The sequence below is a fragment of the Nansenia antarctica genome (assembly GCF_963989245.1).
Source record: "Nansenia antarctica genome assembly, chromosome: 17".
Lineage (NCBI taxonomy): Eukaryota > Metazoa > Chordata > Actinopteri > Argentiniformes > Microstomatidae > Nansenia > Nansenia antarctica.
The window spans coordinates 5,882,012-5,909,359 of record NC_137687.1 but is presented as its reverse complement, the minus strand read 5'-3'; the positions used below and the strand labels follow the sequence as shown (position 1 = coordinate 5,909,359).

General features: G+C 44.6%; 1 protein-coding gene across 1 annotated transcript; it reads right to left on the bottom strand.

Moving 5' to 3' along the window:
- Window positions 1-892: 892 nt before the first annotated feature.
- pxylp1 (2-phosphoxylose phosphatase 1) lies at window positions 893-25,672 on the bottom strand (the record flags this gene model as incomplete). Its single annotated transcript, XM_080547247.1, has 6 exons — window positions 25,542-25,672; window positions 23,381-23,517; window positions 14,557-14,739; window positions 13,573-13,699; window positions 2,327-2,466; window positions 893-1,914 (listed from the first exon to the last, which is right to left on the bottom strand). Exons 2-6 carry the CDS (start codon window positions 23,457-23,459, stop codon window positions 893-895), a joined length of 1,551 nt encoding a protein of 516 aa, XP_080403373.1. The 5' UTR covers window positions 23,460-23,517; window positions 25,542-25,672.
- Between the last annotated feature and the right edge of the window lie 1,676 nt (window positions 25,673-27,348).

The following is a 27,348-nucleotide window of genomic DNA, read 5'->3' as shown; positions in this document are numbered from 1 at the left end:
ATTTACTTTTCTGCCCAATGTAAAATGTGCTTTACAGTAAAAAAAAAAACTAACAAGAAAACCCCCACATTTGATCACCAAACTGGAAAGTTATTAAAGAACCATTGGGATGAACCACTTGAATTTAATAACTATAGTATAATTACTATAAAAATTAAATGTTGTCCCTCTCACAGTAGCAGTGGTGGAGTCTGTAACGGAGTCTGGAGTCAGCACTGTAACAACCTTCCCCAAGGTTCAACATGTGAGCAAAAAGGTTTATAAATGAGTTAAGTAGAACAATTTATCACACAGACACAAAGTCTACAGCACAATGTATGTCACAAGCACCATTTTGATCAAATCCATGAGAATTCAAATGGCAGTCTTCCAGGAAGTACCTATCCAGTTGTGTGTTTTCAGTTTCAACATTCCTGTTTAATGCAGGAATTTGGGAACACTGGAATCTCACATTCCAAATGTGTGTAAGGAATGTAAGAATAAAGTGGCTAAGTGCCTGTACACTTTCCCCCAAATGCCTCTGTCTTATAAACATTTCAAAAACTTAGAAAATATTAGAAAAGTGTGTATAAATGTGTACAATTTTAAGTTTCCATGAGTGATTGTCAACACCTCAAGGCTTGCAATATGGAGGTCAAACTTCTACTTGACAAATCTGTTCAAGAAGGCATGGTGTGTGTGTGCGTATGTGTGTGTGTGTACTAGTGTCTATGAATCTAACGTGTTATCTTGAGTTAGCAATGGTGCAAAAGGGCACTACCATTGAAGTGGGAAAATGGCTTAAAAAAGTACTACCATCTGCTAAATTATTTCCACCCTCTCTTCCCTTCTCTCATTCCCTCCCTCCCTCCCTCCCTCCCTCCCTCCCCTGCATCCATGCCTACTCTCTAGCTCATCCCGTCCGTCTGTAGCAGGCCTCCTGGTAGGATGTGGCGTTGAGGACACTGAACATGTCTCTCCTCACAAACTTCAGGAAGTTTCCCAGAGGGCATAGTGGTTGAGCAGCGTGGTGGTCGTGCGAGCGACAGAAGGTGGTCTGAAAGGTCACGTCCTCTCCGTTGTAGAGCACTCTCACAAACAGCTCCTTCTTACCCTTTGCCCTTTCCCCTTTCGCCCCGCCCTTGTCCTGACCCTTACGTTGTCCCTGTGTTGTCGCCGGAGGACTCTTCCACAACTCAAACACCACCCTCGCCGCGAACCGCGGAAACCGGGCCGCCTCCAACCCCAGGGCGCTCAGCAACGGCGCCACCGTCACGTCGTGAGCCGACGACAGGGTGAACACCTCCTCCCCTCCCGCCCGGGCGTGTCGGCCCGGCCCGTTGCCCCTGGCGACGCGCTCCATCCTGGCGGCGGTGCGGTTGAGGTACGGGTGCGACGCTAAGACGGCGTAGCGACGATACAGCCCTACCCTCCTCCTGTCCGCCTCGTCTTCTAACTGCTGTCGGCGGATCACGGCGAACTGGGCGAGCGTCAGACAGCCGCCGCCTGTCACGCAGGGGAAGGACAGCCCGTGGCACAGGTGGCAGAGGAGGGAGTCTATAGGGTTGGCGGCTCGTAACTGGCGAGTGGGTAGACCCAAGGTACGGGCCATCTCTGCGTAAGTCTGATCCAGTTCGCTATCGGCCACTCTCAGGCGGTACTGCCTCCTCTGCTCCTCCTCCAGGTAGCGGTTCCGGGCGGGGCAGTCGCAGGCGGAGCCGCAGAACAGCGTGCTCCACTGGTGGCGCACCGTCAGACGGGTCCAGTCAAAGTCCGGTAGGAACCCGTACAGCAGAGCCAATCCGCTCTGGAGGGTGCGGCTCTTGCCCGTGGTCTCCACCCACAGCTGCCGGGCGGACCAATCGGACGGTAACAGTTTGTGACGCTTGTAGGCTTGGCGGAGGAGCTGGCCGTTGCGCAAGTGCTGCACCACGCCTGACAGGAAGAAACTGGTTAGTAGTCGCTCTATAAGTAGAGGACTGCAAGGGAATTTTCCTGGCTACACAGTGTACAGGTTTTTACTTTTGCCTGCTTGCGGCTCTGTCAGTATGTGAAGCGCATTGAGTTGCATCTTGTAAGAAATGCGCTATACAAATAAAATGTGATTGATTTGAATTTGATTGAAATGGATCATTACTGTTTGCATGTCAGAGTGAAGGTATTTTGTATTTTCAGAAATGAGGTCTGTCACCTTCCTAGTAGTATTGCTAACAACATGTTAAGAATACAGTCAAGTAGTACAGCAGATTACAGTGCCTGTTTGTGCATACTGTAGACATATTAAGTGTGTAATATTCAGCTGCCGGTAAGTTACTAGTCATTCGTGTTCCAGTGTGTGACTGGGTACCTGTCTGTGTTAGCTCGCCCATCTCACAGGCGCTGTGGTTGGGGAGGCGGGGCACGGAGGTGAGGGTGGCCTCCCAGTGGCCACGCCCCCCCAGGGCCATGTGACTCATGAAGGAGGCCAACTGGGGGTGGGAGGGCTTCCTGGGGGAGAGACAGAGGGAGAGAGAGAGAGAGAGAGAGAGAGAGATGCCACGTATTTTATATTACTGAGAAAGAAAAAAAAGTTGTAAGAATTGGGATTGGAACCTCCTCCAGAGGAGATGGCGACCTGAACCCAGCGCCTTAAGACTGCTCAGCCATCCTGACTTGTGTTTACTAGTGGAGGTTCTGTAATGGAATCGGAATGGAATGGCTGTAGTTCTAATACATATACAGTACAGTACCAGCCAAAAGTTTGGACACACTTTCCCATTCAAGTTCAGTCAAACTTTTGACTGGTACTGTATATATCTTGGTAATATGATGAATTTGCGCAATTCTTTTTAACGCGTTAAGGTTTCCAGATTAATCAAGAGCGTTAACATTGACAACCCTAATATATATATATATATATGTACCTCACCCCAAACACTTAATCCCTGCTGTTTTCTGCTACACTGCTGTCCATGGCCCTGCATACAGCCTTGTATTATGGCTCCTTTACCACCAGGTGGCGATCTAACGCCATACTGGCAAAATGTCTGGTGGCCAAAAGCGTGAAACTTGCCCTTTATTAAGCCAATAGAAAGAAAACAATATCGAAAAGCACCAGCCAACCACCATCCAACCACAGGCTTAATACACTATGAAAGTCCATACATCGTAAACTGCAGAATGTAAACAAAACAGGACACTCGTCATTTTTGGAGACAGACACAGCGTGTTAGCTATCTGACAACTACACACACCAATTACATTAAGAAGGGACTCCTATACTATTATTGTAAACATGAGACGGACAACATTAGCGGACCTTGTGACTATAGGGGGGAGCAGGGGGGGGGGGACTTGGACAAAAGAGTCAGAGGAAAAGAGAGAGTGACAGGGAGAGTGGGAAGTAGAAACATAGAGAAAGTAACGGGAGTGTGAAACAGAGATGGGTACAGTGCCTTGGTGCAGACATGGTGGAAAGTTGTGACTGAGAGAGAAAGGGAGGGAGGGAGGGAGAGAGAAGAAAGGCTCTGAGGCCAATGAGGTGAATGGTTTCCAGCTGGAAAAGAGCTCTGAACCGCAGACGGAGACATTGGGTCGGCATGCTAGTGCCAACGCAGACAAATGAGACACACACACACACACACACACACACACACACACGCGCACACACACACACACACACACACACACACACACACACACACACACACACACACACTTCCCTCAAGATCCTGCCCAGATTGTGTGCATCTACTTCCCACTCTGCCTGCTTGTCCAGATCCCCATAATTAAGCTCTGTCGATGTCTCTCTCTCTCTCAACACACACATGCACGCTCGCATGCACGCACACACACAGACACACAGACAGGCAGGCAGACAGTAAGAAAGACAGACAGTTAGACAGACAGACAGACAGATAGAGACAGACACTGACATAGAGCTCACACGCACGCTAAGCTCCTCTCTAGTGGTCAAATCTCAACCCTCTGAATCTCCCTGTCCCCCCTCTCTGCCTTACATCTATTCATTTCTCACTCCCTCTCTTTTCAGCTCTCTGAAAACTTGGAGTGGAATGTTGGTTCTAACAGCCAGATGGCATAGTATGCTGAGCTAGTGCCTAGGCAGAGAGAGAGCTGGAGAGAGCGAGAGAGAGAGAGAGAGAGAGAGAGAGAGAGAGAGAGAGAGAGAGAGAGAGACAGAGAGAGAGAGAGACAGAGAGAGAGAGAGAGAGAGAGAGACAGAGAGAGAGAGAGACAGAGAGAGAGAGAGAGAGAGACAGAGAGAGAGAGAGAGAGAGAGAGAGAGAGACAGAGAGAGAGAGAGAGAGACAGAGAGAGAGACAGAGAGAGAGAGAGAGAGAGAGAGAGAGAGAGAGAGAGACAGAGAGAGAGAGACAGAGAGAGAGACAGAGAGAGAGAGAGAGACAGAGAGAGAGAGACAGAGAGAGAGAGACAGAGAGAGAGAGAGAGAGAGAGAGAGAGAGAGAGGTGGGTGGATACACGGGAAGCTGGTGGAGGTAGAAATCAGAGGATTGTCCCCCCCCACCTCTCTCCTCTTTTTATAGAGGCATAGATGTTTTGTGATGGTTTCTTGTATATGTTAGGGTTAGGGTTAGGGTTAGTGTGTGTGTGTGTGTGTGTGTGTGTGTGTGTGTGTGTGTGTGTGTGTGTGTGTGTGTGTGTGTGTGTGTGTGTGTGTGTGTGTGTGCAGAGCAGCATTCAGTGACAGTGGGGGGGCTGGTAAAGGGGTACAATCAGTGAAGGAGGGATGGAGAGGAAAAAAGAAGGAGAGAGACAGGGAGTACTGTGCATGCAAATCATTCATCCTTCTAATGTATGCCAAAAAAGAAATCCCTAACAGATAATAAAGTATTCTATTTTATGGAGAGTTGACAGGAATAAGAGAATAATGTCTGCGTGTTGTTGATAAACTGATCTGATGACAAGTTAAGCCAGCGAGTGATCAGCAGGGTCTGGGTTAGGGTTTATAGCAGTAGACTTATCTAACATACTGTATCTAATGTAATGCTATTTTTTCAATTGTCATCCGTGTCATGGTGTCACTCTAAATACCAGCCCATATAGTACGCTGAGCCAAACCAAAGACTACTCACACACTGTCATCTCAGTGTTTTCCCCTCAGCCGCCAGGCTGCTAAATGACTCTGGCTTCCCCCTCCCCCCCGCCCCCAAGTCTGCTCAGGACTGAATATGCACTGGATCTGAAATAACTCTGCACTGCACTTTATATAGCACTATCCAATGCACTGTTGTCTGTACTGTGTTGTCCTGTTTTTTGCATTTGTTTTTGTTCATGTATACATGAAAAAAGCATAAACGCACCTACTGTAATGCCAAAGCAAATTCCTACATGTGTCAAGCATAATGGCAATAAACGTTATCTGAATCTGAATCTGAATCGGTCACACACTGCCCATCAGCTCCAACTAAAAGGTGCATGTTGAATTTTGCAAATGGTATAAGACAAAGATATCCCATAAAGAGGATGGGAGGAATTTCTCAACCATGTGGTCAAAATCATACACTGGCATGAAGCTTCGCATCGCTGTAGATGTATATCGGTCGCTGCGCCAAACAAAATAGACCGTGCCCGACTATCCCACTACACACTCGCAAACACAGATGAGTGCGTGCACACACACACACACACACACACACACACACACACACACACACACACACACACAGGATAGAAGGCAGGTCTCCAAGAGGACACTAGAGCATAGTCGTGACTTGCCTGTTATACAAATAATATATACCGATCTAGGGTTGGGTGGTGGTATAACGGTAATACGGTATCAGGATTTGAAAATGCCCACTACACGCTTTTCAATACTGTCTTAGCATTTCTGCTCCGTTATCTATTAAACTTCCAAAGTAAGCAGTGTTTGTCCCTTGAGAATGTGTAACAGCATGGTGGGAGGAAGTCTTTTAGGGTGCTGCACGTGACCTCTTGCTCCTATGAAGAATTTAAAAATGAGATTTTACATGATATTATATACGTTTAGTCCTTCCCCTTTTGATCACTATGATGTAATCACTGAATGGCCTTGATTATAATGGTCTAAAACTATGAATTGAGTGTTGTCTTGTATTTGACGTGAGAACTGAGAAGGGAGTTTTCCTGCTGCACCTGGCGTCAAGGCCAGACAGACAGTCCCAGACAGACAGTAACTTATAATTGGTCATATGTGTAGGGTACCAGTGTTTCCTCTATATGCATTTATTGGTGGCGGGCCGCCACGAATGAATTTCCTCCACCACTAATTGATTCAGTCCACTAAAAATAAAAATATAAAAATAAATTAAAAAATCCACCTCTGAACATTTTAGCTGATTAAAATATATCTGATCCTAGATCAGCGCTATAATGGATGTTGACTAAAAGTGCACCTAAATCCACGCCCATCTCTCTCTAACCGCTGATCCAAAATCAGATTAATGACATTAAACATTCAGTTGACGACGTGACACAAGGGCTACTCCTAGGGGTGTAACGGATCACGGATAATCCGTGATCCGTTCGGATCGCCCTCCACGGTTCGGAACGCATGTGTACCGCGGATCAATAGCAAATTATTTATTTATTTTTTTCCTTTCCTAACACCAGGGGAGCCCCCCCTCCTAAATGTCGTTGTTTGGTACCTGTACTGTAGCAATGACAATAAAGACCATTCATTCATTCAAATGTAACCGGTAGAAAAACAATCATGTGCGCTTTATTCTCACTCTCTGCATGCATACTGAGTTGACAACAACATTCATTCACTCATCTCTGTCCCACTTATATCACGTCATATCACCCGCTAAGCAGCAACGTTGGCGAACTGGAAAGGCCTCCCTCGTCATTGAAATCACATGTATGGGAGCACTTTGGCTTCCCTGTTACTTATAATAATGATGGAAGGAGGGAGGTCGATAAGAAAGTTACGGTGTGTAGGCATTGTGCCACGCGGAAATCTTATGAGGCAGGCAATACGTCAAGCATGGCCACACATTTAACGCGACATCACCCTGGTGTGTTGATGACGGGGGGCAAGAAAAAAGTAGCTCAACAACAACTTCTCCAAACGTCATTTAAACAAACGATTCCTGCAGACTCAGACCGGGCTAAAGCCATTACCAATTCAATTGGGAAGTTTATCGCGGCAGACATGAGGCCATACTCCGTTGTGGAGAACGGAGGGTTTCAAAATATGATCAATGTGCTTGAGCCACGTTACAAAATCCCCTCGCGCCAGCTACCAACCCACAAGCTTCTTCTTTCGTGTAACGTCAGAGGTCCAACTCGGTGTCGCGTAGCCATGCCCGCATCTCTGGTTCTAGGTCGAAGAGGCTGGCTTCTGAGGGTGGTCTATATAAGGGGCAGATGGTGATTATGTGGTCGGCGGTCTGCTCTGGGTCACCGCACTCGCATGCCGCACTGTCCGCCAGGCCCCACGCCTTCATTGATGTTTTAAAGCGACCGACACCAGTTCGTAGACGGTTCAGTGTGGTCCATTGCCGGCGTGGTAGGTCGTCTCCTCCAATGGCGCCATCTCCTGGGTCCCAGATGTAGCGGTGGATTCGGGAGGGCCCGGTTGACTCCCACTCCTGCTTCCAAGCTGCTGCCAGCCATGCATCTCTGGAGATGTCCTCAGAGGTGGAGTTGAGCATGGCTTGTGCTGCCTTGTTGTAAGGGTGGCGGGTCTTGAGTCGGCTTGGAGGTGCTGGTGTTATGGTGGTGTTGTGCAGGATGTGCCAATCATGCTTTTGTGCCTTCCTGGCCAGGGCGAGGGTGGCAGCCTCCCGTCGGAGGCCGGCCGGTGCTATTCCCGCGAGGACTGGCAAGAGGGACACAGGGGTAGGCTTCAAGCATCCAGTTATTATTCGGAGGTAGGTATTGATAGCCACGTCGACCTTTCTCGCATGAGGGCTTCTGCTCCAGACTGGGGCGCAGTATTCTGCTGCAGAGAAGACCAGGGCTTGGGTGGATATTCTTAGCGTCTTAGCGGAGGCTCCCCAGGTTGTACCAGCAAGGCGGCGGATCAGCGCGGCCCTGGATGTCACTTTGGCCTTGACTTCTTCCAGGTGTTGCCTGAAGGATAATGTCCGATCCAGGCGCACTCCAAGGTACTTCGGGGCTTGCTGGACCTCCAGACATTTGTTGTCAACGCGCACCTCAAGTTCCCTCCTGGCTTCTCTGGTGCTGAGGTGGTATGCCGCTGCGACTGTCTTTCCGACACTGAGTTGTAGACGCCACCTTCGAAGGTATGCTACCAGTGTGCCTATGTCTACGTTAAGACCCTCTTCCATCGCCTTCCACGTCTACGTTAAGACCCACAAGCTCATACAGGATGTCACAACAAGATGGAACTCCACCTATGACATGATGGAGCGCTATCTGGAGCAGCAGGCAGCTGTGTACTCTGCACTGACAGACAAGACCCTGAAAAGAAATGTCAAAGACATTGTCACCTTGTCTGATGGTGACGTGAAAGTGGCAGAAGAGGTCCTCCAAGTGCTCAAACCCCTAAAGATGATAACAACTCTGATGAGCACTGAAACAGCACCATCTGTGTCCATGATCCTACCTCTGAAAACAAGGATTCTACAATCCATGGCCCCAGATGAGCAAGACAGCAACATCACTGGAGATGTCAAGGCTGCCATTAGAGGGGACCTGAGCCCCAGATACACTGACCCCCCTCTACAGGACTACCTTCATCGATCTACTGCACTGGACCCAAGGTTCAAGTCGCTGTCTCACCTAGACCCTACCCTACGTCAGAGGACATACAGCGATCTCATCACTGAGATTATGGGCACTGAAGAAAAGGTAAATATATATATATATATATAAAAACGTTTTTTTTACCTAATATTTAATTACTTAAATAATAAATACTGCAATTCTTTTAGTCTATGCCATTTTGGATTTAGATAATAATGTATGTTATTGCTACAATTATAGTTCTATGAAATATGAAAATAAATGATTAGTTAGATTAATAGATCGATTCCTTTTTTCTGCAGGGTCAAGCCACAGAGCTGCCAGGAGAAGACGCAGAGCCAGAGGCATCTCCTCCACAAAAGAAGTCAGCCATGCAGGAGCTTTTTGGGGAGACCTTTGTGAGCAGCATGGACATAGTCCAGATGTTTGCCAACACCATTGAGGAGGAGGTGTCATCCTACAAGGTAGCAAGCAGCATTCCACTGGATGGTGATCCACTGGCATGGTGGAAAAGGAATGAGGATAAATACCCTCACGTTGCCATGATGGCAAGACGCTACCTGGCTGTGCCGGCTACTTCAGTTCCTAGCGAGAGGGTGTTCTCCACAGCAGGAGACATAGTGACTGCAAATAGGTCTGCCCTCTCCCCAGACAATGTGGACATCCTCATCTTTTTGAAAATGAATATGAAGTTATAAGCTTGAGGCTGCTTTGCTTTATTTACTTTTTTTTCTTACCATGTTTAAAGGATTTCACTTTATTATTTAGGTAAAGTTAGGTTTCACTTGGCAACCAGATTGCAGCAGTGATGTTATATATATATATGTTGTTATATATATATATATATGTTGTTATATATAGATGTTATATATATATATATGTGATATATATATATATATCAGTTTTGACATCTTGAATGTTGTTTTTTTGTTTCACACATTAAAAGTGGTGTTTTTACAGAATTCAAGGAAAATGTTGTTTTTATTAAAAAAAATATATGTTTTGTGTTGATCCGAAAAATGATCCGATCCGTGACTCAAAATCCGTGGCACGATCCGATCCGTGAGTTAGGTGATCCGTTACACCCCTAGCTACTCCTGATTGGTCTAAATGTGAACCGGCATGAGAACCGTGCAGACTCAACCATCCCTGCTCAGCAGTCTTACCTGCCGAAATGCTCGGGCGCCTGTGTTTTCTCCTCGCAAATAACGGGCTAAAAGTCACCGGTAGTACCATCTAAAAGATACAAAAAGCTGATCTAGCTAGCTAGGTGCACAAATAAGATATCACGTTAAATAACTTCGAAAAATTAAACGAAAACAGCGACAGATGGATGGATTTTTCAAGAAAAAATATGTCCCAGACACTTCAAACATTGCTGAAGCTAGCAGTGGCTATGAGCGATCCGAAACTGCATGGCTGGCAGGATCAGCTAACAACGTTTATGGCGGGGTACCACCACCCCCAGCTACAACTACAGCGGGAGAACAAGCAGCAGCTACTGTGCGCTGTGGTATGTACACCAACATATATTACTTTCGTTTGTTACTTTTATTTGGACTTTGGATTTTAAGACCACTTTAATTCATGAAAAGGTCCAGAGTTTCTTGTTGCAAACGGAGGAAGGACAAACAACAGGTGCGTTGAAACCAACACCCAATCATGCCAGGACGATGGCTAATTTGATAATTTTGATAGACATGACAGCCATCACATCTAGTTGAAAAACTGTCGCAAGTTGAAGAACTCGCGCAAGTTGGAAATACTCGGAAACTTTCGCCAAGTTGGACATACTTTTCCTGTTGTGTTTGAGACGGAGCCAAGACTGCTCGTTTGGAAGGACATTGGATCCGTGAGTAACGTAAACCTTCAGAGCTGATGGATGGAAACCGGTATCACAAGTTTATATTCTGTAATTTATTTTTTATTTTTTTGCCATCCTCCCTCTAGTTTTGGTTGAAATTAGGTCGTTGTTTTGAGCGCGCGTGCGCGTTTCGTGCGCGTGCACGCGAAAATCACAGCGCGCGGACAGGGCTCTCCGCCACTAATGTAAAAATTCCTGGAGGAAACACTGGGGTACCATACTGATAACGTGCCTATTAAAACAGGAAAACTGATAAGATATCTAACTTCATAGCTGAGCAACTGGTGCTAGAAGAATGAACAATAAAACCTTAGAAACATATATATCCTAACACTAGCGCTAATGACTTGGTCCCTACAAAAGAACTGCTGCTATGTGGCAGAATTTCGGGTTCCGACCCGACGATAAAGGAGAGCCTGCACATTTCAACAAGGTTATTTACCCCCCCACCCCCCCCCACAAAAAAAGGAAAAAGATGACGACCATGACGAGATCTGAGATTCTTGTATATGTTGTGTGTGTGTGTGTGTGTGTGTGTGTGTGTGTGTGTGTGTGTGTGTGTGTGTGTGTGTGTTGGGTTGAGGCCATATCTCAGTTGGGAGGATTTCTGACAGTTCTGCTCCTCCATAGCTGCGAATCATGTGGAGATAACAGAGCCAGGAAACCGCTTCTACAGTGCTCAGTTTGTGTGAGTGTGAGTGTGAGTGTGAGCGTGTGTGTGTGTGTGTGTGTGTGTGTGTGTGTGTGTGTGTGTGTGTGAAAAAGCATGCATCCATCTGCATCATAGAGGAAGTGAACAGATGTACAAACCGCCACAATAACTGACAATGACAGTGTCTACAGGAAGAAACAGGAAGAGAGGAGACATGGAGAGATATTCAGTGGGAGAAAATAGGCGGATAGAGTCAAATGGTGAGACAAAAGCTGACAAGAGACAACATGATGGCTGGATGGCTGTTATTAGAATAGGAGGAGTTGACTTCAATGGGGCATTGGGGCTATAAATCCAATCACTGACTTAGCTGAACGTACTGTAGCTATCCACTGATCCATTCTTTTTTTAAATGCTGAAGTCAGCATTGTTATATGTGAGTCACCTAATCTTGTCACAGCCTCTCCCAGTCTGTAAGTGTTTCTCTTGTCTTTTATTGTTTCTTGGTGTCTGACAAGTGTTTGATTCTTTTTTTATTGTCCCACACCGATGAAATTATTTTGGTCTCGGTCCATTCGTATGTCACACGCTTTCTCTCTGACACCACTGAGGCAACACATCATAATAGTAGGGTGCAAAGGGAAGAGCTTGGAGTGTGCTATAGCCTTATGAATTTGGGAATCATATTTTGAGAAATCAACACAAAGCTTTAAGAAAGAAAACACTGGTAAACTGATTCCACTAACTTTTTGGTCTGGCTATGAATTCAGGGTGCAATGGTTCAGTTGGCCCACGGTTCGGTATGAACCTCGGAAACATGGCTAATGTCACTTACTCTCCCTGATTACTTCGGTGGTGGGAATTGAGAATCGAATGTTGTCGTGCAACAAAATCGCACGCCGTGTGCATTGGCCTTTACTCTCTCTGATTACTTGCAGGTACCATCACTCTCAAGATCTATAGAAACACATATACTGTATATACCCCTAAAGGGGTTTAATATCTCTGCTCCATTTAAACTGGAGACAAGTTCAGTTCGCCTAGACTAGTCAGTGGCATCTACAGACCCACACTGGTTTATTTTTGTGTTGTTGTGTTATGTTCCGAACCGGCTGTGCCTTTTTGAATTCAATTGTTGAGAAAAAATTCTCAAGTGTTTGTATCTGATTACATATAGGTCACAAACAATAGACACAACATTGCTAAATAATATCACAGTCACAGGATGGAAAGTAGTAGGTGGGCTGAATAATCCAACCAAACGTACTAGAATGTTCTGTCACCTAGCCAAATTGAAATCAGAGTGAAATCTGTGTAGGCCTATGTTTTTCCCCCGCACAGGAATCGATAAGTGAATCGATAATGAACTGAATCGATAAGCAGAATCGATAATGGAATTGGTATCAATAAACATCTTATCAATTCCCATCCCTACCTATGTACACCACCCACCCAACCATGCACACAAGCACACCAGCCACACACACGTAAACAGATCAGACTGTCTGTTTTATCCTCAGGAAGAGGACTAAATCTATGGCTGTCAAACCCCCTTCAATTCAACATCTCCTACCACCCAATCACACACTGCATAACCACAACTAATGACAACTAATGACAACTAATGACCACCAACCTACGGACCTTTGGGGACAGAGCCTTCAGCGTGGCCGCACCTACCCTCTGGAACTCCCTCCCCACAGTAATCCGCAACGCCCCCCACCCTGGACTCCTTCAAACTAGCCCTCAAAACCCATCTGTTCTCCAAGGCCTTTGGCCCCTAGTCATTGTTTCAGTTTTGTTTTGTTTGTTTTCTGTTTTGTCTGTCCGATCATTCCCCTGTAAAGCGTCCTTGGGCTTTTTGAAAGGCGCTATATAAATTAAAGTTATTATTATTATTATTATATTTCACATTTCTTTCATACTCAAAAAAACTACCATATTTTCACTTTTTAACTTGCCTTACCAGACCCGAAAAGAGATGAATGAGTCAGAAAGGGAGAGGGAGGGGGGAGTTCACAAGTCACGAGTCAAGACGTGGCTTCATTTTAAAATTGCTATCAAAACTAAGTTGCTCTTGCTTATATAATATATATTTTAAAAAAACGAATGTACAGTATGGTTCCTCCTGCTAGCGTTCCTTCTGCTGTCCTCATTAGAAGTGTCTGAATGATAACATTTAGTCTCATTCTGACAAGTCACGCCTGTTTGGCTTTGGGAAGACACTAGTGACAATAGCTTGCTAAACCATTTAACTGTTTTCATTATTTGGGTTGTGAAGTCATGTTTTTTTACATGTTTTTTGCTAAACAATAACAGGAAGTGCAGGTGTGATGAAAGCCAATTGTTCAAGTCATTGACTCACCTGCTTGGGGACAGTGTGCAGTCGATGGCAGGCCGCTTGGTCTTGGGAATGGAGTAGAGAGGGTAGCGGTCTCCATGGCGAATCATTACCTGGACAGAGAGCAGTTTGTAGTCCACAGGGCTGTGTCCTGGGGGGGGAGAGGGAAGATGACATCACCACAACACAGTAGCAGGTATTTTTGTAGTAACAAACACAGCTTACCTGAGGCTTACCTGAGGCTACCTAAGGTCCGCCCCTCATTATATTTGAGCTATTAATTAATGCTGGTGTGGTGTAGGTACAAGCAATTTAAATATACCTTCACCAATACACGCATGCTTTTAATAAAGACCCACAAGATCCTTCGAGGGGAACTGATGCCTGAGATATGAACAGCTCAAGCAGCCAAATGCTAAGAGACCCCAACCTAGTCAACCCTGATCCTAACCCTAACCCCATCAATCCCCTGCTCTTAACATGTCTACACACATCTGGATCACGAGGTCTTATCTTTATATTACAGGGGTGCAAACTGGTGATGGCCCAGAAAGGGGCCATTTTTTTGTGGCTAACTTTAGGGGGGGGATAGTGCTAGCACTAATGGTGTTAAATAGATATCGCTAGCACTAACGGTGGTCTAACAATGATGCATGTGTAAGTAGCAGCAGCCCTGACCTGAACACCTGCAGAATTACTTCAAAAACAGTTTACCGTGACTGTGTTCTCTATGCTGTCTGGAATTTTACCTAGCTGCTAAAAGTTATTTCAACAGCAGCAGAGTTTAGCAGACAGGAAGATTAGTTAGCTCGCGCATCATGTGACTTGGATGAGACTTAGACCCCCCCCCCTCCCCACCCAAAATATTTATTTTGCAGATCTACACGATTCACATGGATGACATATTTTGAGATAAAAACAGCTAATTTAGCGGAAAGGTGACAAGTTTGCAACCCTGATATTAGGCTTGCGTGCTTGCGTGCTTGCGTGCGTGCGTGCGTGCCTCACCCTCCCAAGCCTGTTCCGAGCGGTTCGGGGTGTTGCAGTAGCCGTAGGCCTCAGAGATGGGGTCTGGTTCTGGGGCCTCTGTGTGGGGGACGATGATGACCCTCTTCCTGCTCTTCCCCAGAGCCTGAGCCTGACCCTGGAGGGGCTGCTCCTCTCCCATGGGTGTGGTGGGGATCAGGTGTACTGGGAGAGAGAGAGAGAGAGAGAGAGAGAGAGAGAGAGAGAGAGAGAGAGAGAGAGAGAGAGAGAGAGAGAGAGAGAGAGAGAGAGAGACTTTGATTACATTTGGACACTATTAGGTCACATTCGTAAAGTTATAGAGTTAAAGAGAGATGGGGCGGCTGTGGCGCAGGGGCCGCCGTCTAATGATCACAAGGTTGGCAGATCGGCGGTTCGAGCCCCGGCTGACCACATGTCGAAGTGTCCTTGGCCAAGACACTGAACCCCAAATTGCTCCCAGTGAGCAGGCCGGCGCCTTGCATGGCAGCTTGCCGCCATTGGTGTGTGAATGTGTGTGTGAATGGGTGAATGAGAGGTCGTTGTAAAGCGCTTTGGAGCAGCTTTAGAGATGGGGATACTGAGCAAGAAGTAGAGAGAAGAGTGGTGGGACCGAGTGAAAGGAGAGTGTAAAAGCAAATGAGTGAGAAACAGAATTTGACAGGTTTGTGAAGGATATTGAAAACAGAGTTTGTGAAGGAGAGTGAGCAAGGAGACAAACAAACCCACTCAACACAAGTGTAAGTGACACAGACACACAGACACACACCTCTGACAGCCATTGCTCAATGGACTTTCTTTCTGCCCCAAAACCTCTAGCCTAATCGGGCTCCCCTCAAACCAGCTCATCTACATCTGAACAGAGAAAATGGGGAGACTCATTCACTCCCATGACCACCCTTTCTCATATCAACCCCAAACCAAGTGCGCACACACACACTTACATGAGACACACACACACACACACACACACACACACACACACACACACACACACACTTTCCATCTGCCTCCTTCAGCTGAGCTCATAAAGTCAACAGTGTTGCTGGGCAAAGCTGTCGGGTTTTGGGGAGTTGGATATGGCTGAGGCGCTATGGGCTGAGGGGGGTGGGGGAGGGGGCCAGCCAGACCCCATAAAGACTTCATCAATAGAGCAAAGCCAACAGAAAGGTAGTTGGTTGAGGACTACGGCTGAATTTCATCCACACAGGAAGAACTAAGGATGCCTCTTCTCCTCTCATAAAATCGTCACATAACATCTTCATATCATCCTAACAACGTATCACCAACTTACAACTACCAATGTACAAGGACTAGAATTCAACACTGGCCATGTTTCAAACACTCATTTAGACGGTAAAGAAGCTACTGTGTACAGTTCTATCATCAACTACTACATGAGGTTTGGATCAATTACCCAGGGAAGTGTCAATGAGACTTTTGAACGTTCAAAAGAGTCAAAACCACTACCATAACACCGATCGTAGCCTAAATGCATAAGCCCTACAGCATAGTGTAGAACTGATCAACTCTCTGTTTAAGGTGAGTTTAAAACTCAAGTTTAAAACTCAGTCACGGATCATAGTTAACATGTAGCATCAGCAAAGACTCACCAGACATGATGAAGAGGAAGAGGATAAGGTGTGTGTGGACGAAGGACAGCATTCTGAGGAACACTCAGTGTGCAGAGAAGCAGACTCCACACACTGCAGTCCATTCACTGAGCATTCATCTCCCTCTGCCCAGCGCACACACACACACACACACACACACACACACACACACACACACACACACACACACGAACACACACACACGAACACGAACACACACACACGAACACACACACACACACACACGAACACACACACGCACACGAACACACACACACACACGAACACACACACACACACGAACACACACGAACACACACACACACACACACACACACACACTCCTGGGCATATTAACCAACCTATCGCAGGCAAGCTAGCGGCCATGGTTACCCACACAAAGGAGCTTTTGTGATGGGCTGCCTCACACTATGCAAGAGCACGTTCATCGGGAGTACACACAGACACACACACAGAAATGTTCGATGTGGGAATATTCCCATGGGAATTAATAAGGTGGAAAATGAACAGGAATTTATGGGAATTTAAGAAAGTTTGTAATTGTCTCCGACCCTTTTATTATACTCTTATATTACAAATAAAAACATAACATTGACCATGTTCTTGTAACATTGCTCCGGACTAGCAATTCAATAACAGCCAATTTAGTATAGAAAATTATAATATAATTATAAATCATTATAATTTAATATAATGATTAAATTATATATTTATTATATAAATAAATATTAAATATATATTTTATTAATTATATATTTAATATAATGTACTACTACTAATAATAATAATAATAATAATAATATATAATAATTTATATATTCAATTATAATAGAATTTGTTAACCTATGGACCCTACTGGTGCAAGATGAATGCTAAATGGCCAACAACATAATGTTTGCATCAAATGTATTATTTTACTATATTCAAACCAGCCACAGGCGAGTGTGCAACTCTCCTCCCGAGAGCTTTGACGGCTGCCTAGTTTCTATTTCTCTGGCTCGCTCACTCGAATCAGTCCCAGGTGTCCCGTCACTTCATTGGTTTACACAGCTTCAATCCCTACCTCATTGGTGAGTTATTTAACATGACAGACCAGGTGTGGACACAGTTGAAAGCACATTTTCTCTCTCTCCATCGCTCACTATGGTTTGAATGTGGACTTAAGCCCAATTTATACTTCTGCGTCGAATTTATGTGCAGCTACGCCGTAGCCTACGCATGGGCTCTCCCAATTTATAGTTCTGCGTTGGTCGGTCTGCGTCGCGTTGGTCGGTGTACTCATAGCGGCATAATAAAGATTTTTTCGTTATGCTTGTTGTAAAGAAAATGTCTATAATGCATTGAAATGACATTAAACTAAGATAATAAGATGGTTATCATAATTTTTCAAATCTTTATTAATAAGAAATTACAGAGTTGGAGATGGCATTGGTTCATTAAAAATGCTGTAAGAACTTGTAATTCTCCAAACAATTAATTGCATGTAATTTACACCAATTGAAAACACATTGTGTGCTCCCATGTGCTTGTGTAGCCTAATAGGAGAACATTCCCCAAATTCCCTGTTTCCATGGAAAGTTTTCGGAAATTTACCGGAAACTGTACCTACCACACTCACAAAATAAGGGCATAAACACACTGTTGGAGCTGTCAGGCCAAAACCTTCCGCTTGCCAAAAGCTACCGGGGGTGCGGCCTAACGCGTCACGACCAGCTGGCACGCGCACGCGTCACGACCAGCTGGCGAGTGTTTTTGAAACCTCCGTTTTGGCCGCCATTAGCGAAAAGCTTTAATTTGCCTCTACAAGTGTTAATATGTCATTTTATGAAGTTTTAATATGTTTTCAGGCGAGAAAGTAACCATATATATTCACAAAATGTATCCGGTTTATCAAAATAACCCGTTTATATATGAAAACACATATAATGCTATCGCGTCTCCACAGGCTAAAGTACAACTACACTCATATCCTCAACTTATGTCCTAATCACACTACTGTCGTACCTTCTCCTTGACATGGACATAAACACACCTGCTACCTTCTTTGAAAGAAATCGCGATTTATTCAGTGAAAACTAGTACACCATTCAACATAGCATAACAATAGCATAGCATTCGCGGACACAGTCAGGCAATGCACCTAGCACAACAATAGCATAGCATTCGCGGACACAGTAACATAGACAGATAGACAGCTAGACAGATAGACCGCTAGACAGATAGACAGCTAGACAGCTAGACAATTAGACAACTAGACAGCTAGACAACTAGACAGCTAGACAGCTAAACAGCTAGACAGCTAGACAGATAGACAGCTAGACAACTAGACAGCTAGACAGATAGACAGCTAGACAACTAGACAGCTAGACAACTAGACAGCTAGACAGCTAGACAGCTAGACAACTAGACAGCTAGACAACTAGACAACTAGACAACTAGACAGCTAGACAACTAGACAGCTAGACAGCTAGACAGATAGACAGCTAGACAGCTAAACAGCTAAACACCAAGACAGCTAGACAACTAGACAGCTAGACAGCTAAACACCAAGACAGCTAGACAACTAGACAACTAGACAGCTAGACAGCTAAACAGCTAGACAGCTAGACAACTAGACAACTAGACAGCTAGCTCTTGCTGTTTAGCTGTCTAGCTGTCTAGTTGTCTAGTTGTTTAGCTGTTTAGCTGTTTAGCTGTCTTGGTGTTTAGCTGTTTAGCTGTCTAGCTGTCTATCTGTCTAGCTGTCTAGTTGTCTAGTTGTCTAGCTGTCTAGCTGTCTAGTTGTCTAGCTGTCTAGTTGTCTAGTTGTCTAGTTGTCTAGCTGTCTAGCTGTCTTGGTGTTTAGCTGTCTAGCTGTTTAGCTGTCTAGCTGTTTAGCTTTCTAGCTGTTTAGCTGTCTAGCTGTCTAGCTGTTTAGCTGTCTAGCTGTTTAGCTGTCTAGCTGTCTAGCTGTTTAGCTGTCTAGCTGTCTAGCTGTTTAGCTGTCTAGCTGTTTAGCTGTCTAGCTGTCTAGTTGTCTAGTTGTTTAGCTGTTTAGCTGTTTAGCTGTCTAGCTGTCTTGGTGTTTAGCTGTCTAGCTGTCTAGCTGTCTAGTTGTCTAGCTGTCTAGTTGTCTAGTTGTCTAGCTGTCTAGCTGTCTAGTTGTCTAGTTGTCTAGCTGTCTAGTTGTCTAGTTGTCTAGTTGTCTAGCTGTCTAGTTGTCTAGTTGTCTAGCTGTCTAGCTGTCTTGGTGTTTAGCTGTTTAGCTGTCTAGCTGTTTAGCTGTCTAGCTGTCTAGCTGTTTAGCTGTCTAGCTGTTTAGCTGTCTAGCTGTCTAGCTGTTTAGCTGTCTAGCTGTCTAGCTGTTTAGCTGTCTAGCTGTCTAGCTGTCTTGGTGTTTAGCTGTCTAGTTGTCTAGCTGTCTAGCTGTCTATGTTACTGTGTCCGCGAATGCTATGCTATTGTTGTGCTAGGTGCATTGCCTGACTGTGTCTGCGAATGCTATGCTATTGTTATGCTATGTTGAATGGTGTACTAGTTTTCACTGAATAAATCGCGATTTCTTTCAAAGAAGGTAGCAGGTGTGTTTATGTCCATGTCAAGGAGAAGGTACGACAGTAGTGTGATTAGGACATAAGTTGAGGATATGAGTGTAGTTGTACTTTAGCCTGTGGAGACGCGATAGCATTATATGTGTTTTCATATATAAACGGGTTATTTTGATAAACCGGATACATTTTGTGAATATATATGGTTACTTTCTCGCCTGAAAACATTAAAACTTCATAAAATGACATATTAACACTTGTAGAGGCAAATTAAAGCTTTTCGCTAATGGCGGCCAAAACGGAGGTTTCAAAAACACTCGCCAGCTGGTCGTGACGCGTGCGCGTGCCAGCTGGTCGTGACGCGTTAGGCCGCACCCCCGGTAGCTTTTGGCAAGCGGAAGGTTTTGGCCTGACTGCGCCAAAAAGCTTTATATTATGATTTTTTTTACTTTTATTTTGAAAATGGGTCCCGTGCAACCTAAGGACACAATATGGATAACAATAAGAAAGTGATTTCTCCTTTTTTGGACAGTCCTAGGCCATCGCCCATGTAAACATATCCTGCTTAAGGACTATGGAGTGCAGCATACATAGGGCCACTATGACATAGCAGACTGATATCTGAGCAGAGAGACAATGATACAGGGGTGCAAACTGGTGATGGCCCAAAAAGTTTATTATTTTATTTTTTGCCTGAAAACGAAGAAAATGATCAATGGCGCTAGTTTTAATGGTGCTAAATGGATATCGCTAGCACTAACGGTGGTCTAACAATGATGCGTGTGTAAGTAGCGGCAGCCCTGACCTGAACACCTGCAGAATTACTTTGAAAACAGTTCACCGTGACTGTGTTCTCTATGCTGTCTGGAATTGTACCTAGCTCCCTGAAGCAAAAAGTTATTTCAACAGCAGCAGAGTTTAGCAGACAGGAAGATTAGTTAGCTCGCGCATCATGTGACTTGGATGAGACTTAGACCCCCCCCCCTACCACCCAACTTTTTTGTTTTGCAGATCTATACAATTCACATGGATGACCTATTTTGAGATAAAAACGGCTAATTTAGCAGAAAGGTGACAAGTTTGCACCCCTGATTGATAACTGGTCACTCTCTTCTATGCCTGGGGTCTGCTCTCTCTCTCTCTCACACACACACACACACACACACACACGCACACGCACACGCACACGCACACGCACACGCACACGCACACGCGCGCACACGCACACGCACGCACACACACACACACACACACACACACAAACTCGGATCTGTTGATGCTGCTGCTAACTGCTAGATACGGTACTAAACAAACTAGCCTAGCACTAAATCCCAATGCCCAGACCTCCACATCTAGCCTAGCCTATCATTACTGCAGCAGAACAGCACTAGTGCCATGACCACTACACCCACTGCTATAACAAACACACAATTGCTGCAGTAATTTCCTGACTAGCTTATTTCTCATCTTCATATGCCATTTAGCTGACGCTTTTATCCAAAGTGACTTGTTACCATGTGGCCTACATGGTAATCACATATGGTTATTATCAAAAATGTATCATTTACATTATTTACACATAACAACACATAGGCAGGCATCAGCCCCCTATCAACTCAAAAAAACACAACAGTTCACCATGCTCTACCAACTGAGCCACAGAAGATCTCATATAAGGAACATCATATAACATCTCTATTGGATCTGTCGAGAAATTAGGACATATGCTGACAAATAAAAGGCATCTCTAGACTAGTGTTTTCCATCTCACTACTCCCTGTGGTCTGCCTCTCAGTCAGTGACTCATTGCTAGTCTCCGCAGTACATTCTCCGCTATTCTGTCATAAACTGGCTTGGTAATGAAGCATTGTTCTTTTTTTTATTTGATGACTTGTTTGATCGATTGATAGCATGAAATGTATTAAGTAGGCCTAAGTTGTGAGCGAATCGCGAGCGTCCATGCCTTTCTATGATGACGTATCAGGGATGTGAAGGGTTGTCCCATTTCATAGGGGAAGATTTCAACCACTACCGAGGCACAAGTCGAAAAGCAAGTTGTTTCAAGGCACTTGAAAAAGAGAGGGTAGGGGTTAAAATAAAAAATGGGATTGGGCCTAAAAGTAAGAAAGCAAAGGTGAAGACACAACAACAGGTATAAAAAGAGAGCACACAAGTCAAAAGGGAAGTGGAGTAGAAGGAGATGATGACCAATTAATAAACAAGAGCTGTGGTCTGTGGTGGTCCAGTGGTCTAGCACTGTGGTCTACAGTGCACACATATGCCTATGTTGGCATGGGTTCAAATCCGGCCCATGCCCTGCTGACATGCCCTCTCTCCCTTCTTCTCAGTACTTTCCTGTCTGTCTTCACTATCTCTGTCAAATAAAATGAAAAATATGAGTGGGACTGCCCCACTCTGAAAAGAAAAATATTATAAAAAATAAACAAGAGCTGTCCCACAGCCTTGGATCTCTGGCTATGACGTAATGGAGGAGTGGAGTCAGATGAATAAGTTACAACCACTCCCACACTAAAAGAGGAGGAGATCACATGACCAGGGAAGAGGACAGTCCTGCAGATTACACTTTAATGACATAAATCACATTTTCAATGCAAGAATGACAAAGAGTAAGAACACACACATGTATGCGCGCACACACATACCCACACACCCACACACATATGCACGCACACACTATAAAGTTAATTCAGTTAAGTATAATACTCCATTGCCTCTTGTTTTTGCTAAAGGGGAAGATTATAGAGAAGGAGCAGAGTATGAATTTAATAGTGTAGCATTAAAGATACCTCAGCCTACAGTACCTTTGGCACATGCACATTCCCTGGAGGAAAATCGGGGCGATGAAAATGAGGTCACACAGTTCACACATTCTCTAGATAGGACACATCGACACATGGACTCACACACACAGTATTCCTGTCTCTTGTACAGTCCTTAAAAGTCTAGAGGCAACTGGAAGTGAACGAGAGAGAGAGAGAGATATACAGCCCCCAAAACCTAAGCTACCTAATTCTTGGAGCATTCGGCTCCAACTGTAACCTAATCTGTAAGAGGGATATTGAGTCTGAATTTGAGCATATGTGCTTGTCCAGACAGGAGTTAATCCTACTGAAAAACACTTTACAGCAGACTGTTTTTTTAGAATCCAAAATGATACAAAATAATCTGTCTAGTCTAGTCTGAAAGACCTGTCATATGTCAGTTGTTTTTGCAGCACACCCCACAGCCTCCTTTTCTGACAAAAGACTCTTCCCATCCATCTCCACCAGTTTCCTTGTATTCATTAGCTTTGGGGAACACAGCGTCTTGACTATGCACAAGGGAGATGGTACACAATGACCTAATGGTGGCGCCGACCATACCACCAGCAATTCCATAGCAGATACGTCAGTGTATTTTTAGCCACCCTGTTAGAACACTTGAGAGGCCAAGTTATGCTTTGTCGATCAACACTGCTGACAACTGTGGATCAACAGAAATGACGTCTAGACTAGTTTACACTTTTGAGTGTTGCCCACCTCTTAAAACGTTCTTATGTCACCGATGTGGTCATTGATCATTTAAGACAAGAGCACTTTGACTAGGCAGGTGGCAATATGCCGATCAACACATATTAAAACACGCATGCATGCACACCTTACTTACAGAATTGGAGGCTGAGGCTCACAATAGCCAGCACTGCTCCCACCAGCACCAGGAGGAGGAAGCGGTTCCGAGCCAGCATCCTGTCATGTGATTCGTCTGTGTACCTGTCCGTCAGCCATCCACACCATTCTCCATTCCTGCTGGACACAAACGGTGGAAGATGAAAAAGTGAACATGATATGTTTGCGTTGACAGTATGTAGAATAGAACCTATTGTATTCACCATGTACAAAAGGTTTCAAGGTTCAAAGGTAATTAGCTTTTCAATATAGTACACATTGAAAACCAAACATCACAGGTGATGCCAGCAGCAGGGTAGCAGCACCCCTTGAGGACCTGGCAATCTGATGTCTCTCATTTTCTTCAGTGTGACATTAAGCACATTTTCTTATAAACCTTTTTACTCATCTTTACGTTTACGTTTTTACTCAAATCACATACAACACACACACACACACACACACACACACACACACACACACACACACACACACACACACACACACACACACACACACTTGAGAGAGATAGGCCTACACCATGCCTGAAACATGTTCTTCAACACCAGGACAGCGATACGACATGGGGGGTGGCATACACCCTCCCACCCCCCCCTCCCAGCCCCCCCCCCCCCCCCCCACACACACACACCTCAACCATACATCAGAGTTACATGCCTTCCTGTACCATTTTCCACTATAGATCCAAACCTCCACGAACAGATCTATTAAAAGGCAGGCAGTGAGTAGGCTACCCAGCCAACAAGACAACTGGAAAGAAAAAGTAGAGAAAGCCACGTTTAAAAACGCCCAATTTGTCTGTTCCACATAACCAAACCCTGCTATTAGACCGTCTAAGAATACCCCCAGTAAGCATAGCCTCTGGCTAGATGGTAAAAGATGAGTGTCCCTCACAATCATACAGTTACACAGTGACACGTGCACGTGCACGCACGCACGCGCACACACACACACACACACACACACACACACACACACACACACACACACACACACACACACACACACACACAGTATTGACAGAAACCTATGATTAAGAATCATCTTTGACAACTCTGCATCTTCTAACCTGACCAAACTAAACTGCCTGAGTCAGTGACGTGTTTTCTCTAGAGCCAGGGAATCGTGACGTTAGAATTATAAGGTTCTATCTCCATTTTTGTCAGAATTTAGTTTTTTTACATAATCTGATCCATTAGGTGTTTATTAATGCCTGTGTGGTGTTATTTTTAAAATGTTGACATTTTTGAGTTAGTAATTAATAAAACACAAAGGTTCCATCTCACAAAACATAATGGAATGTAAACACTTTGACGCTCAATATCTCTGAACTGCCCTAAACGGAGATAGAACCTTCTCATTCTAAACGGAGATAGAACCTTATCATTCTAAACTCACGTACTGTCATCAGTCTTTAAAACCCATTGTTTGCAACCCAGTAGAACTAGGATATTCTCCTTCTTGCAAAATCTAACAATAATACTAATCTGCGGATACAACGATCGTAAAGCTCACTCTCGTTTTTCCTGCTAATCTTGACAAATGACATTCCAAAACAGCCCGGCGAGATAATCTCGTTAGCTCATGTTAGCCATAATGAACTGTAATGACACATGCTCTAGTCTTAGGCTGTGTTCGAAATGGCATACTAGCATACTGCATACTAGCATACTCAATTAGTATATACTGCATACTGCCTACTAAATTCATAATAAGTGTGCCAATACCAGCCGACCGAAAATCTAGTTACATACATTTCTTGCATACTCAAATTTCACATAATCTACAGTGTGAACGCACTGCATACTCAAAATCTACGTCATATCTAGTATGAGTAGTATGCTAGTATGCCATTCCGAACACAGCCTTAGCCTAGTGTCCATGTGCGCATGCGTAGCTAGAGCTAACTAGCTCCACTTACAAGTCAAGTAGACGTCAATACAAACGTGACACTAACTAACTCATAATGTAATGTAAGCCATCTAACCAAACGTGTTGCTTTGTTCTGGAGCAAACAGAAGCCCAGGCTAGTTACTACTAGCTAACCCTACCCTCACCATGGTTAGCTTGCCTATCTATCATTCAACACAGCTAGCAACACTGTCTACCACACGTTAGATCAATGTCTGTGTCACATTTACCTGGTCAGGTCCTGGGCTTACGTTCGTGGTCACTGTCTTGAATCCACCGGCGCACTTGAGAGAGTGACAGACTCCAGAGAGTCTGAGAAAGCTGCTATCCAACCAGCCGACCTTCGCTCCGCAGACAGAAGCTGCCTCCTCCTCCTCTCCTCTCCTCCTCTCAGGGCTGGTTAGCTCGCTGCGACGCCTCCAGGATATCCATAGCAACGCACTGTCTGCAACGTCGCTACCGGGTGTCTGACAGTGTGTCACTGTGTCACCTCACCTGTATTGCATACATCCAGTTGCATTTGACAGTGACATGTTTTAGGATCTTCCTCCACACTCAACAACAGCAGTCCACAAACAATCAACAATTCAATGATAAGTAATAAAAAGTGACAATAAAGTGACAAAACAATGCAACATTCATGGCGTTCAGAATGCCGTTCTTTTTTATCATGGAGTTATATCTGCCTTTTATAATGCTTCTATGTAGAACCCTTTACAAGGGGTTACATACAATACATACTTCTATGGAGCAGCAAAAAGGGTTCTTCAGCACAAATCCTGGTTCTTCTTGAAAGGGTTGACAGGTCTTTGTAGTACTAAAAAGGGTTCTGTTATTTGATACATACAGACATGATACAGTGCATGTATCTCCAGATCTCCAAAGGAGGCGTGAGAACAATGTGATTTGGAGGTATGCATGGCTATATGAGATTTTTACGGGACCTATTACGGGACCCCAAGTAAAGCAAGCTAAAAAAAAAGAAAATCGAGGCCCCCAACCGCACCCGCAGTAGAGAATAGAGCAGGTATGTTTTACAGATGTTTACTGTAAAACATCTGTAAAACGGCTTGTTACAGCCGTTCCAAGCCTTCTCCATACATAAATCTAATCTGGCCTTTCTATTTTTGAGGCTTATTATGAATGGCTTGCACCTTATGGTGAACCCTCTGTATTTTTGCTCTGGTGAAGTCTTCCTTTTGTGGTAGACTTAAATAATGATGTGCCGCCTACCTCCTGGAGACCTTTTCTTCACTTGGCTGGATGTTGTGATGGGGTTTTTTCTTCATTGTAAAGCGACCCTGCGATCATCCACCACTGTTGTCTGTCTTCCATGGATGTCCAGACATTTGTGTGGATTTGTTTTGGGGGTTTTGGAGCCTGAGAATGGCCTGTTTCACTGGCATAGAGAGCTCCCAGTTGACTGCATGTTGTGCGTTCACAGCAACAGCTTCCAAATGCAAATGCCACACTTGGAATCAACTCAGACCTTTTAGAAATAATGAAGGAATAGCCCACACATGTCCATGAAACAGCTTTGAGTCAATTGTCCAATTACCCTCAATGGCCCTCAAGAGCACTCAGGTCCCCTACTACTGGCTTATTGAAGGTTACCATCATAACCCAGAAGAAAGTGATGCTGCATTTAGCCTATTAATTATGCCCCTTAACTGTGGAATACATTAAACCATGTGACTGTTTTTCATTTTGGATGCAACTGCTGAATTATGGCTGATCCCTCTCCATCACAGGAGGATGTTGTGAAAACCAGTTCCAAATGATTGGCCAGATTAGCATATCTCCTAACAGTCTGAATCTTACATCATGAATTGTAAGTGGTATGTGAGGATACTGAAACCCAGCAAGTCTGTCACGCAAGGTTTAATTATCATGCTCTTCCCTTTTTCTGCTTTTCCACATAGTTAGTAGATAATAGCAGGTGAATGTAATGGACTTCGTTGGACAACAACGACGATCAATACTTCAAACCAGACTTTTTTTTTATTTTTTATACTTTTAATGTTGAAGGATGTTGTG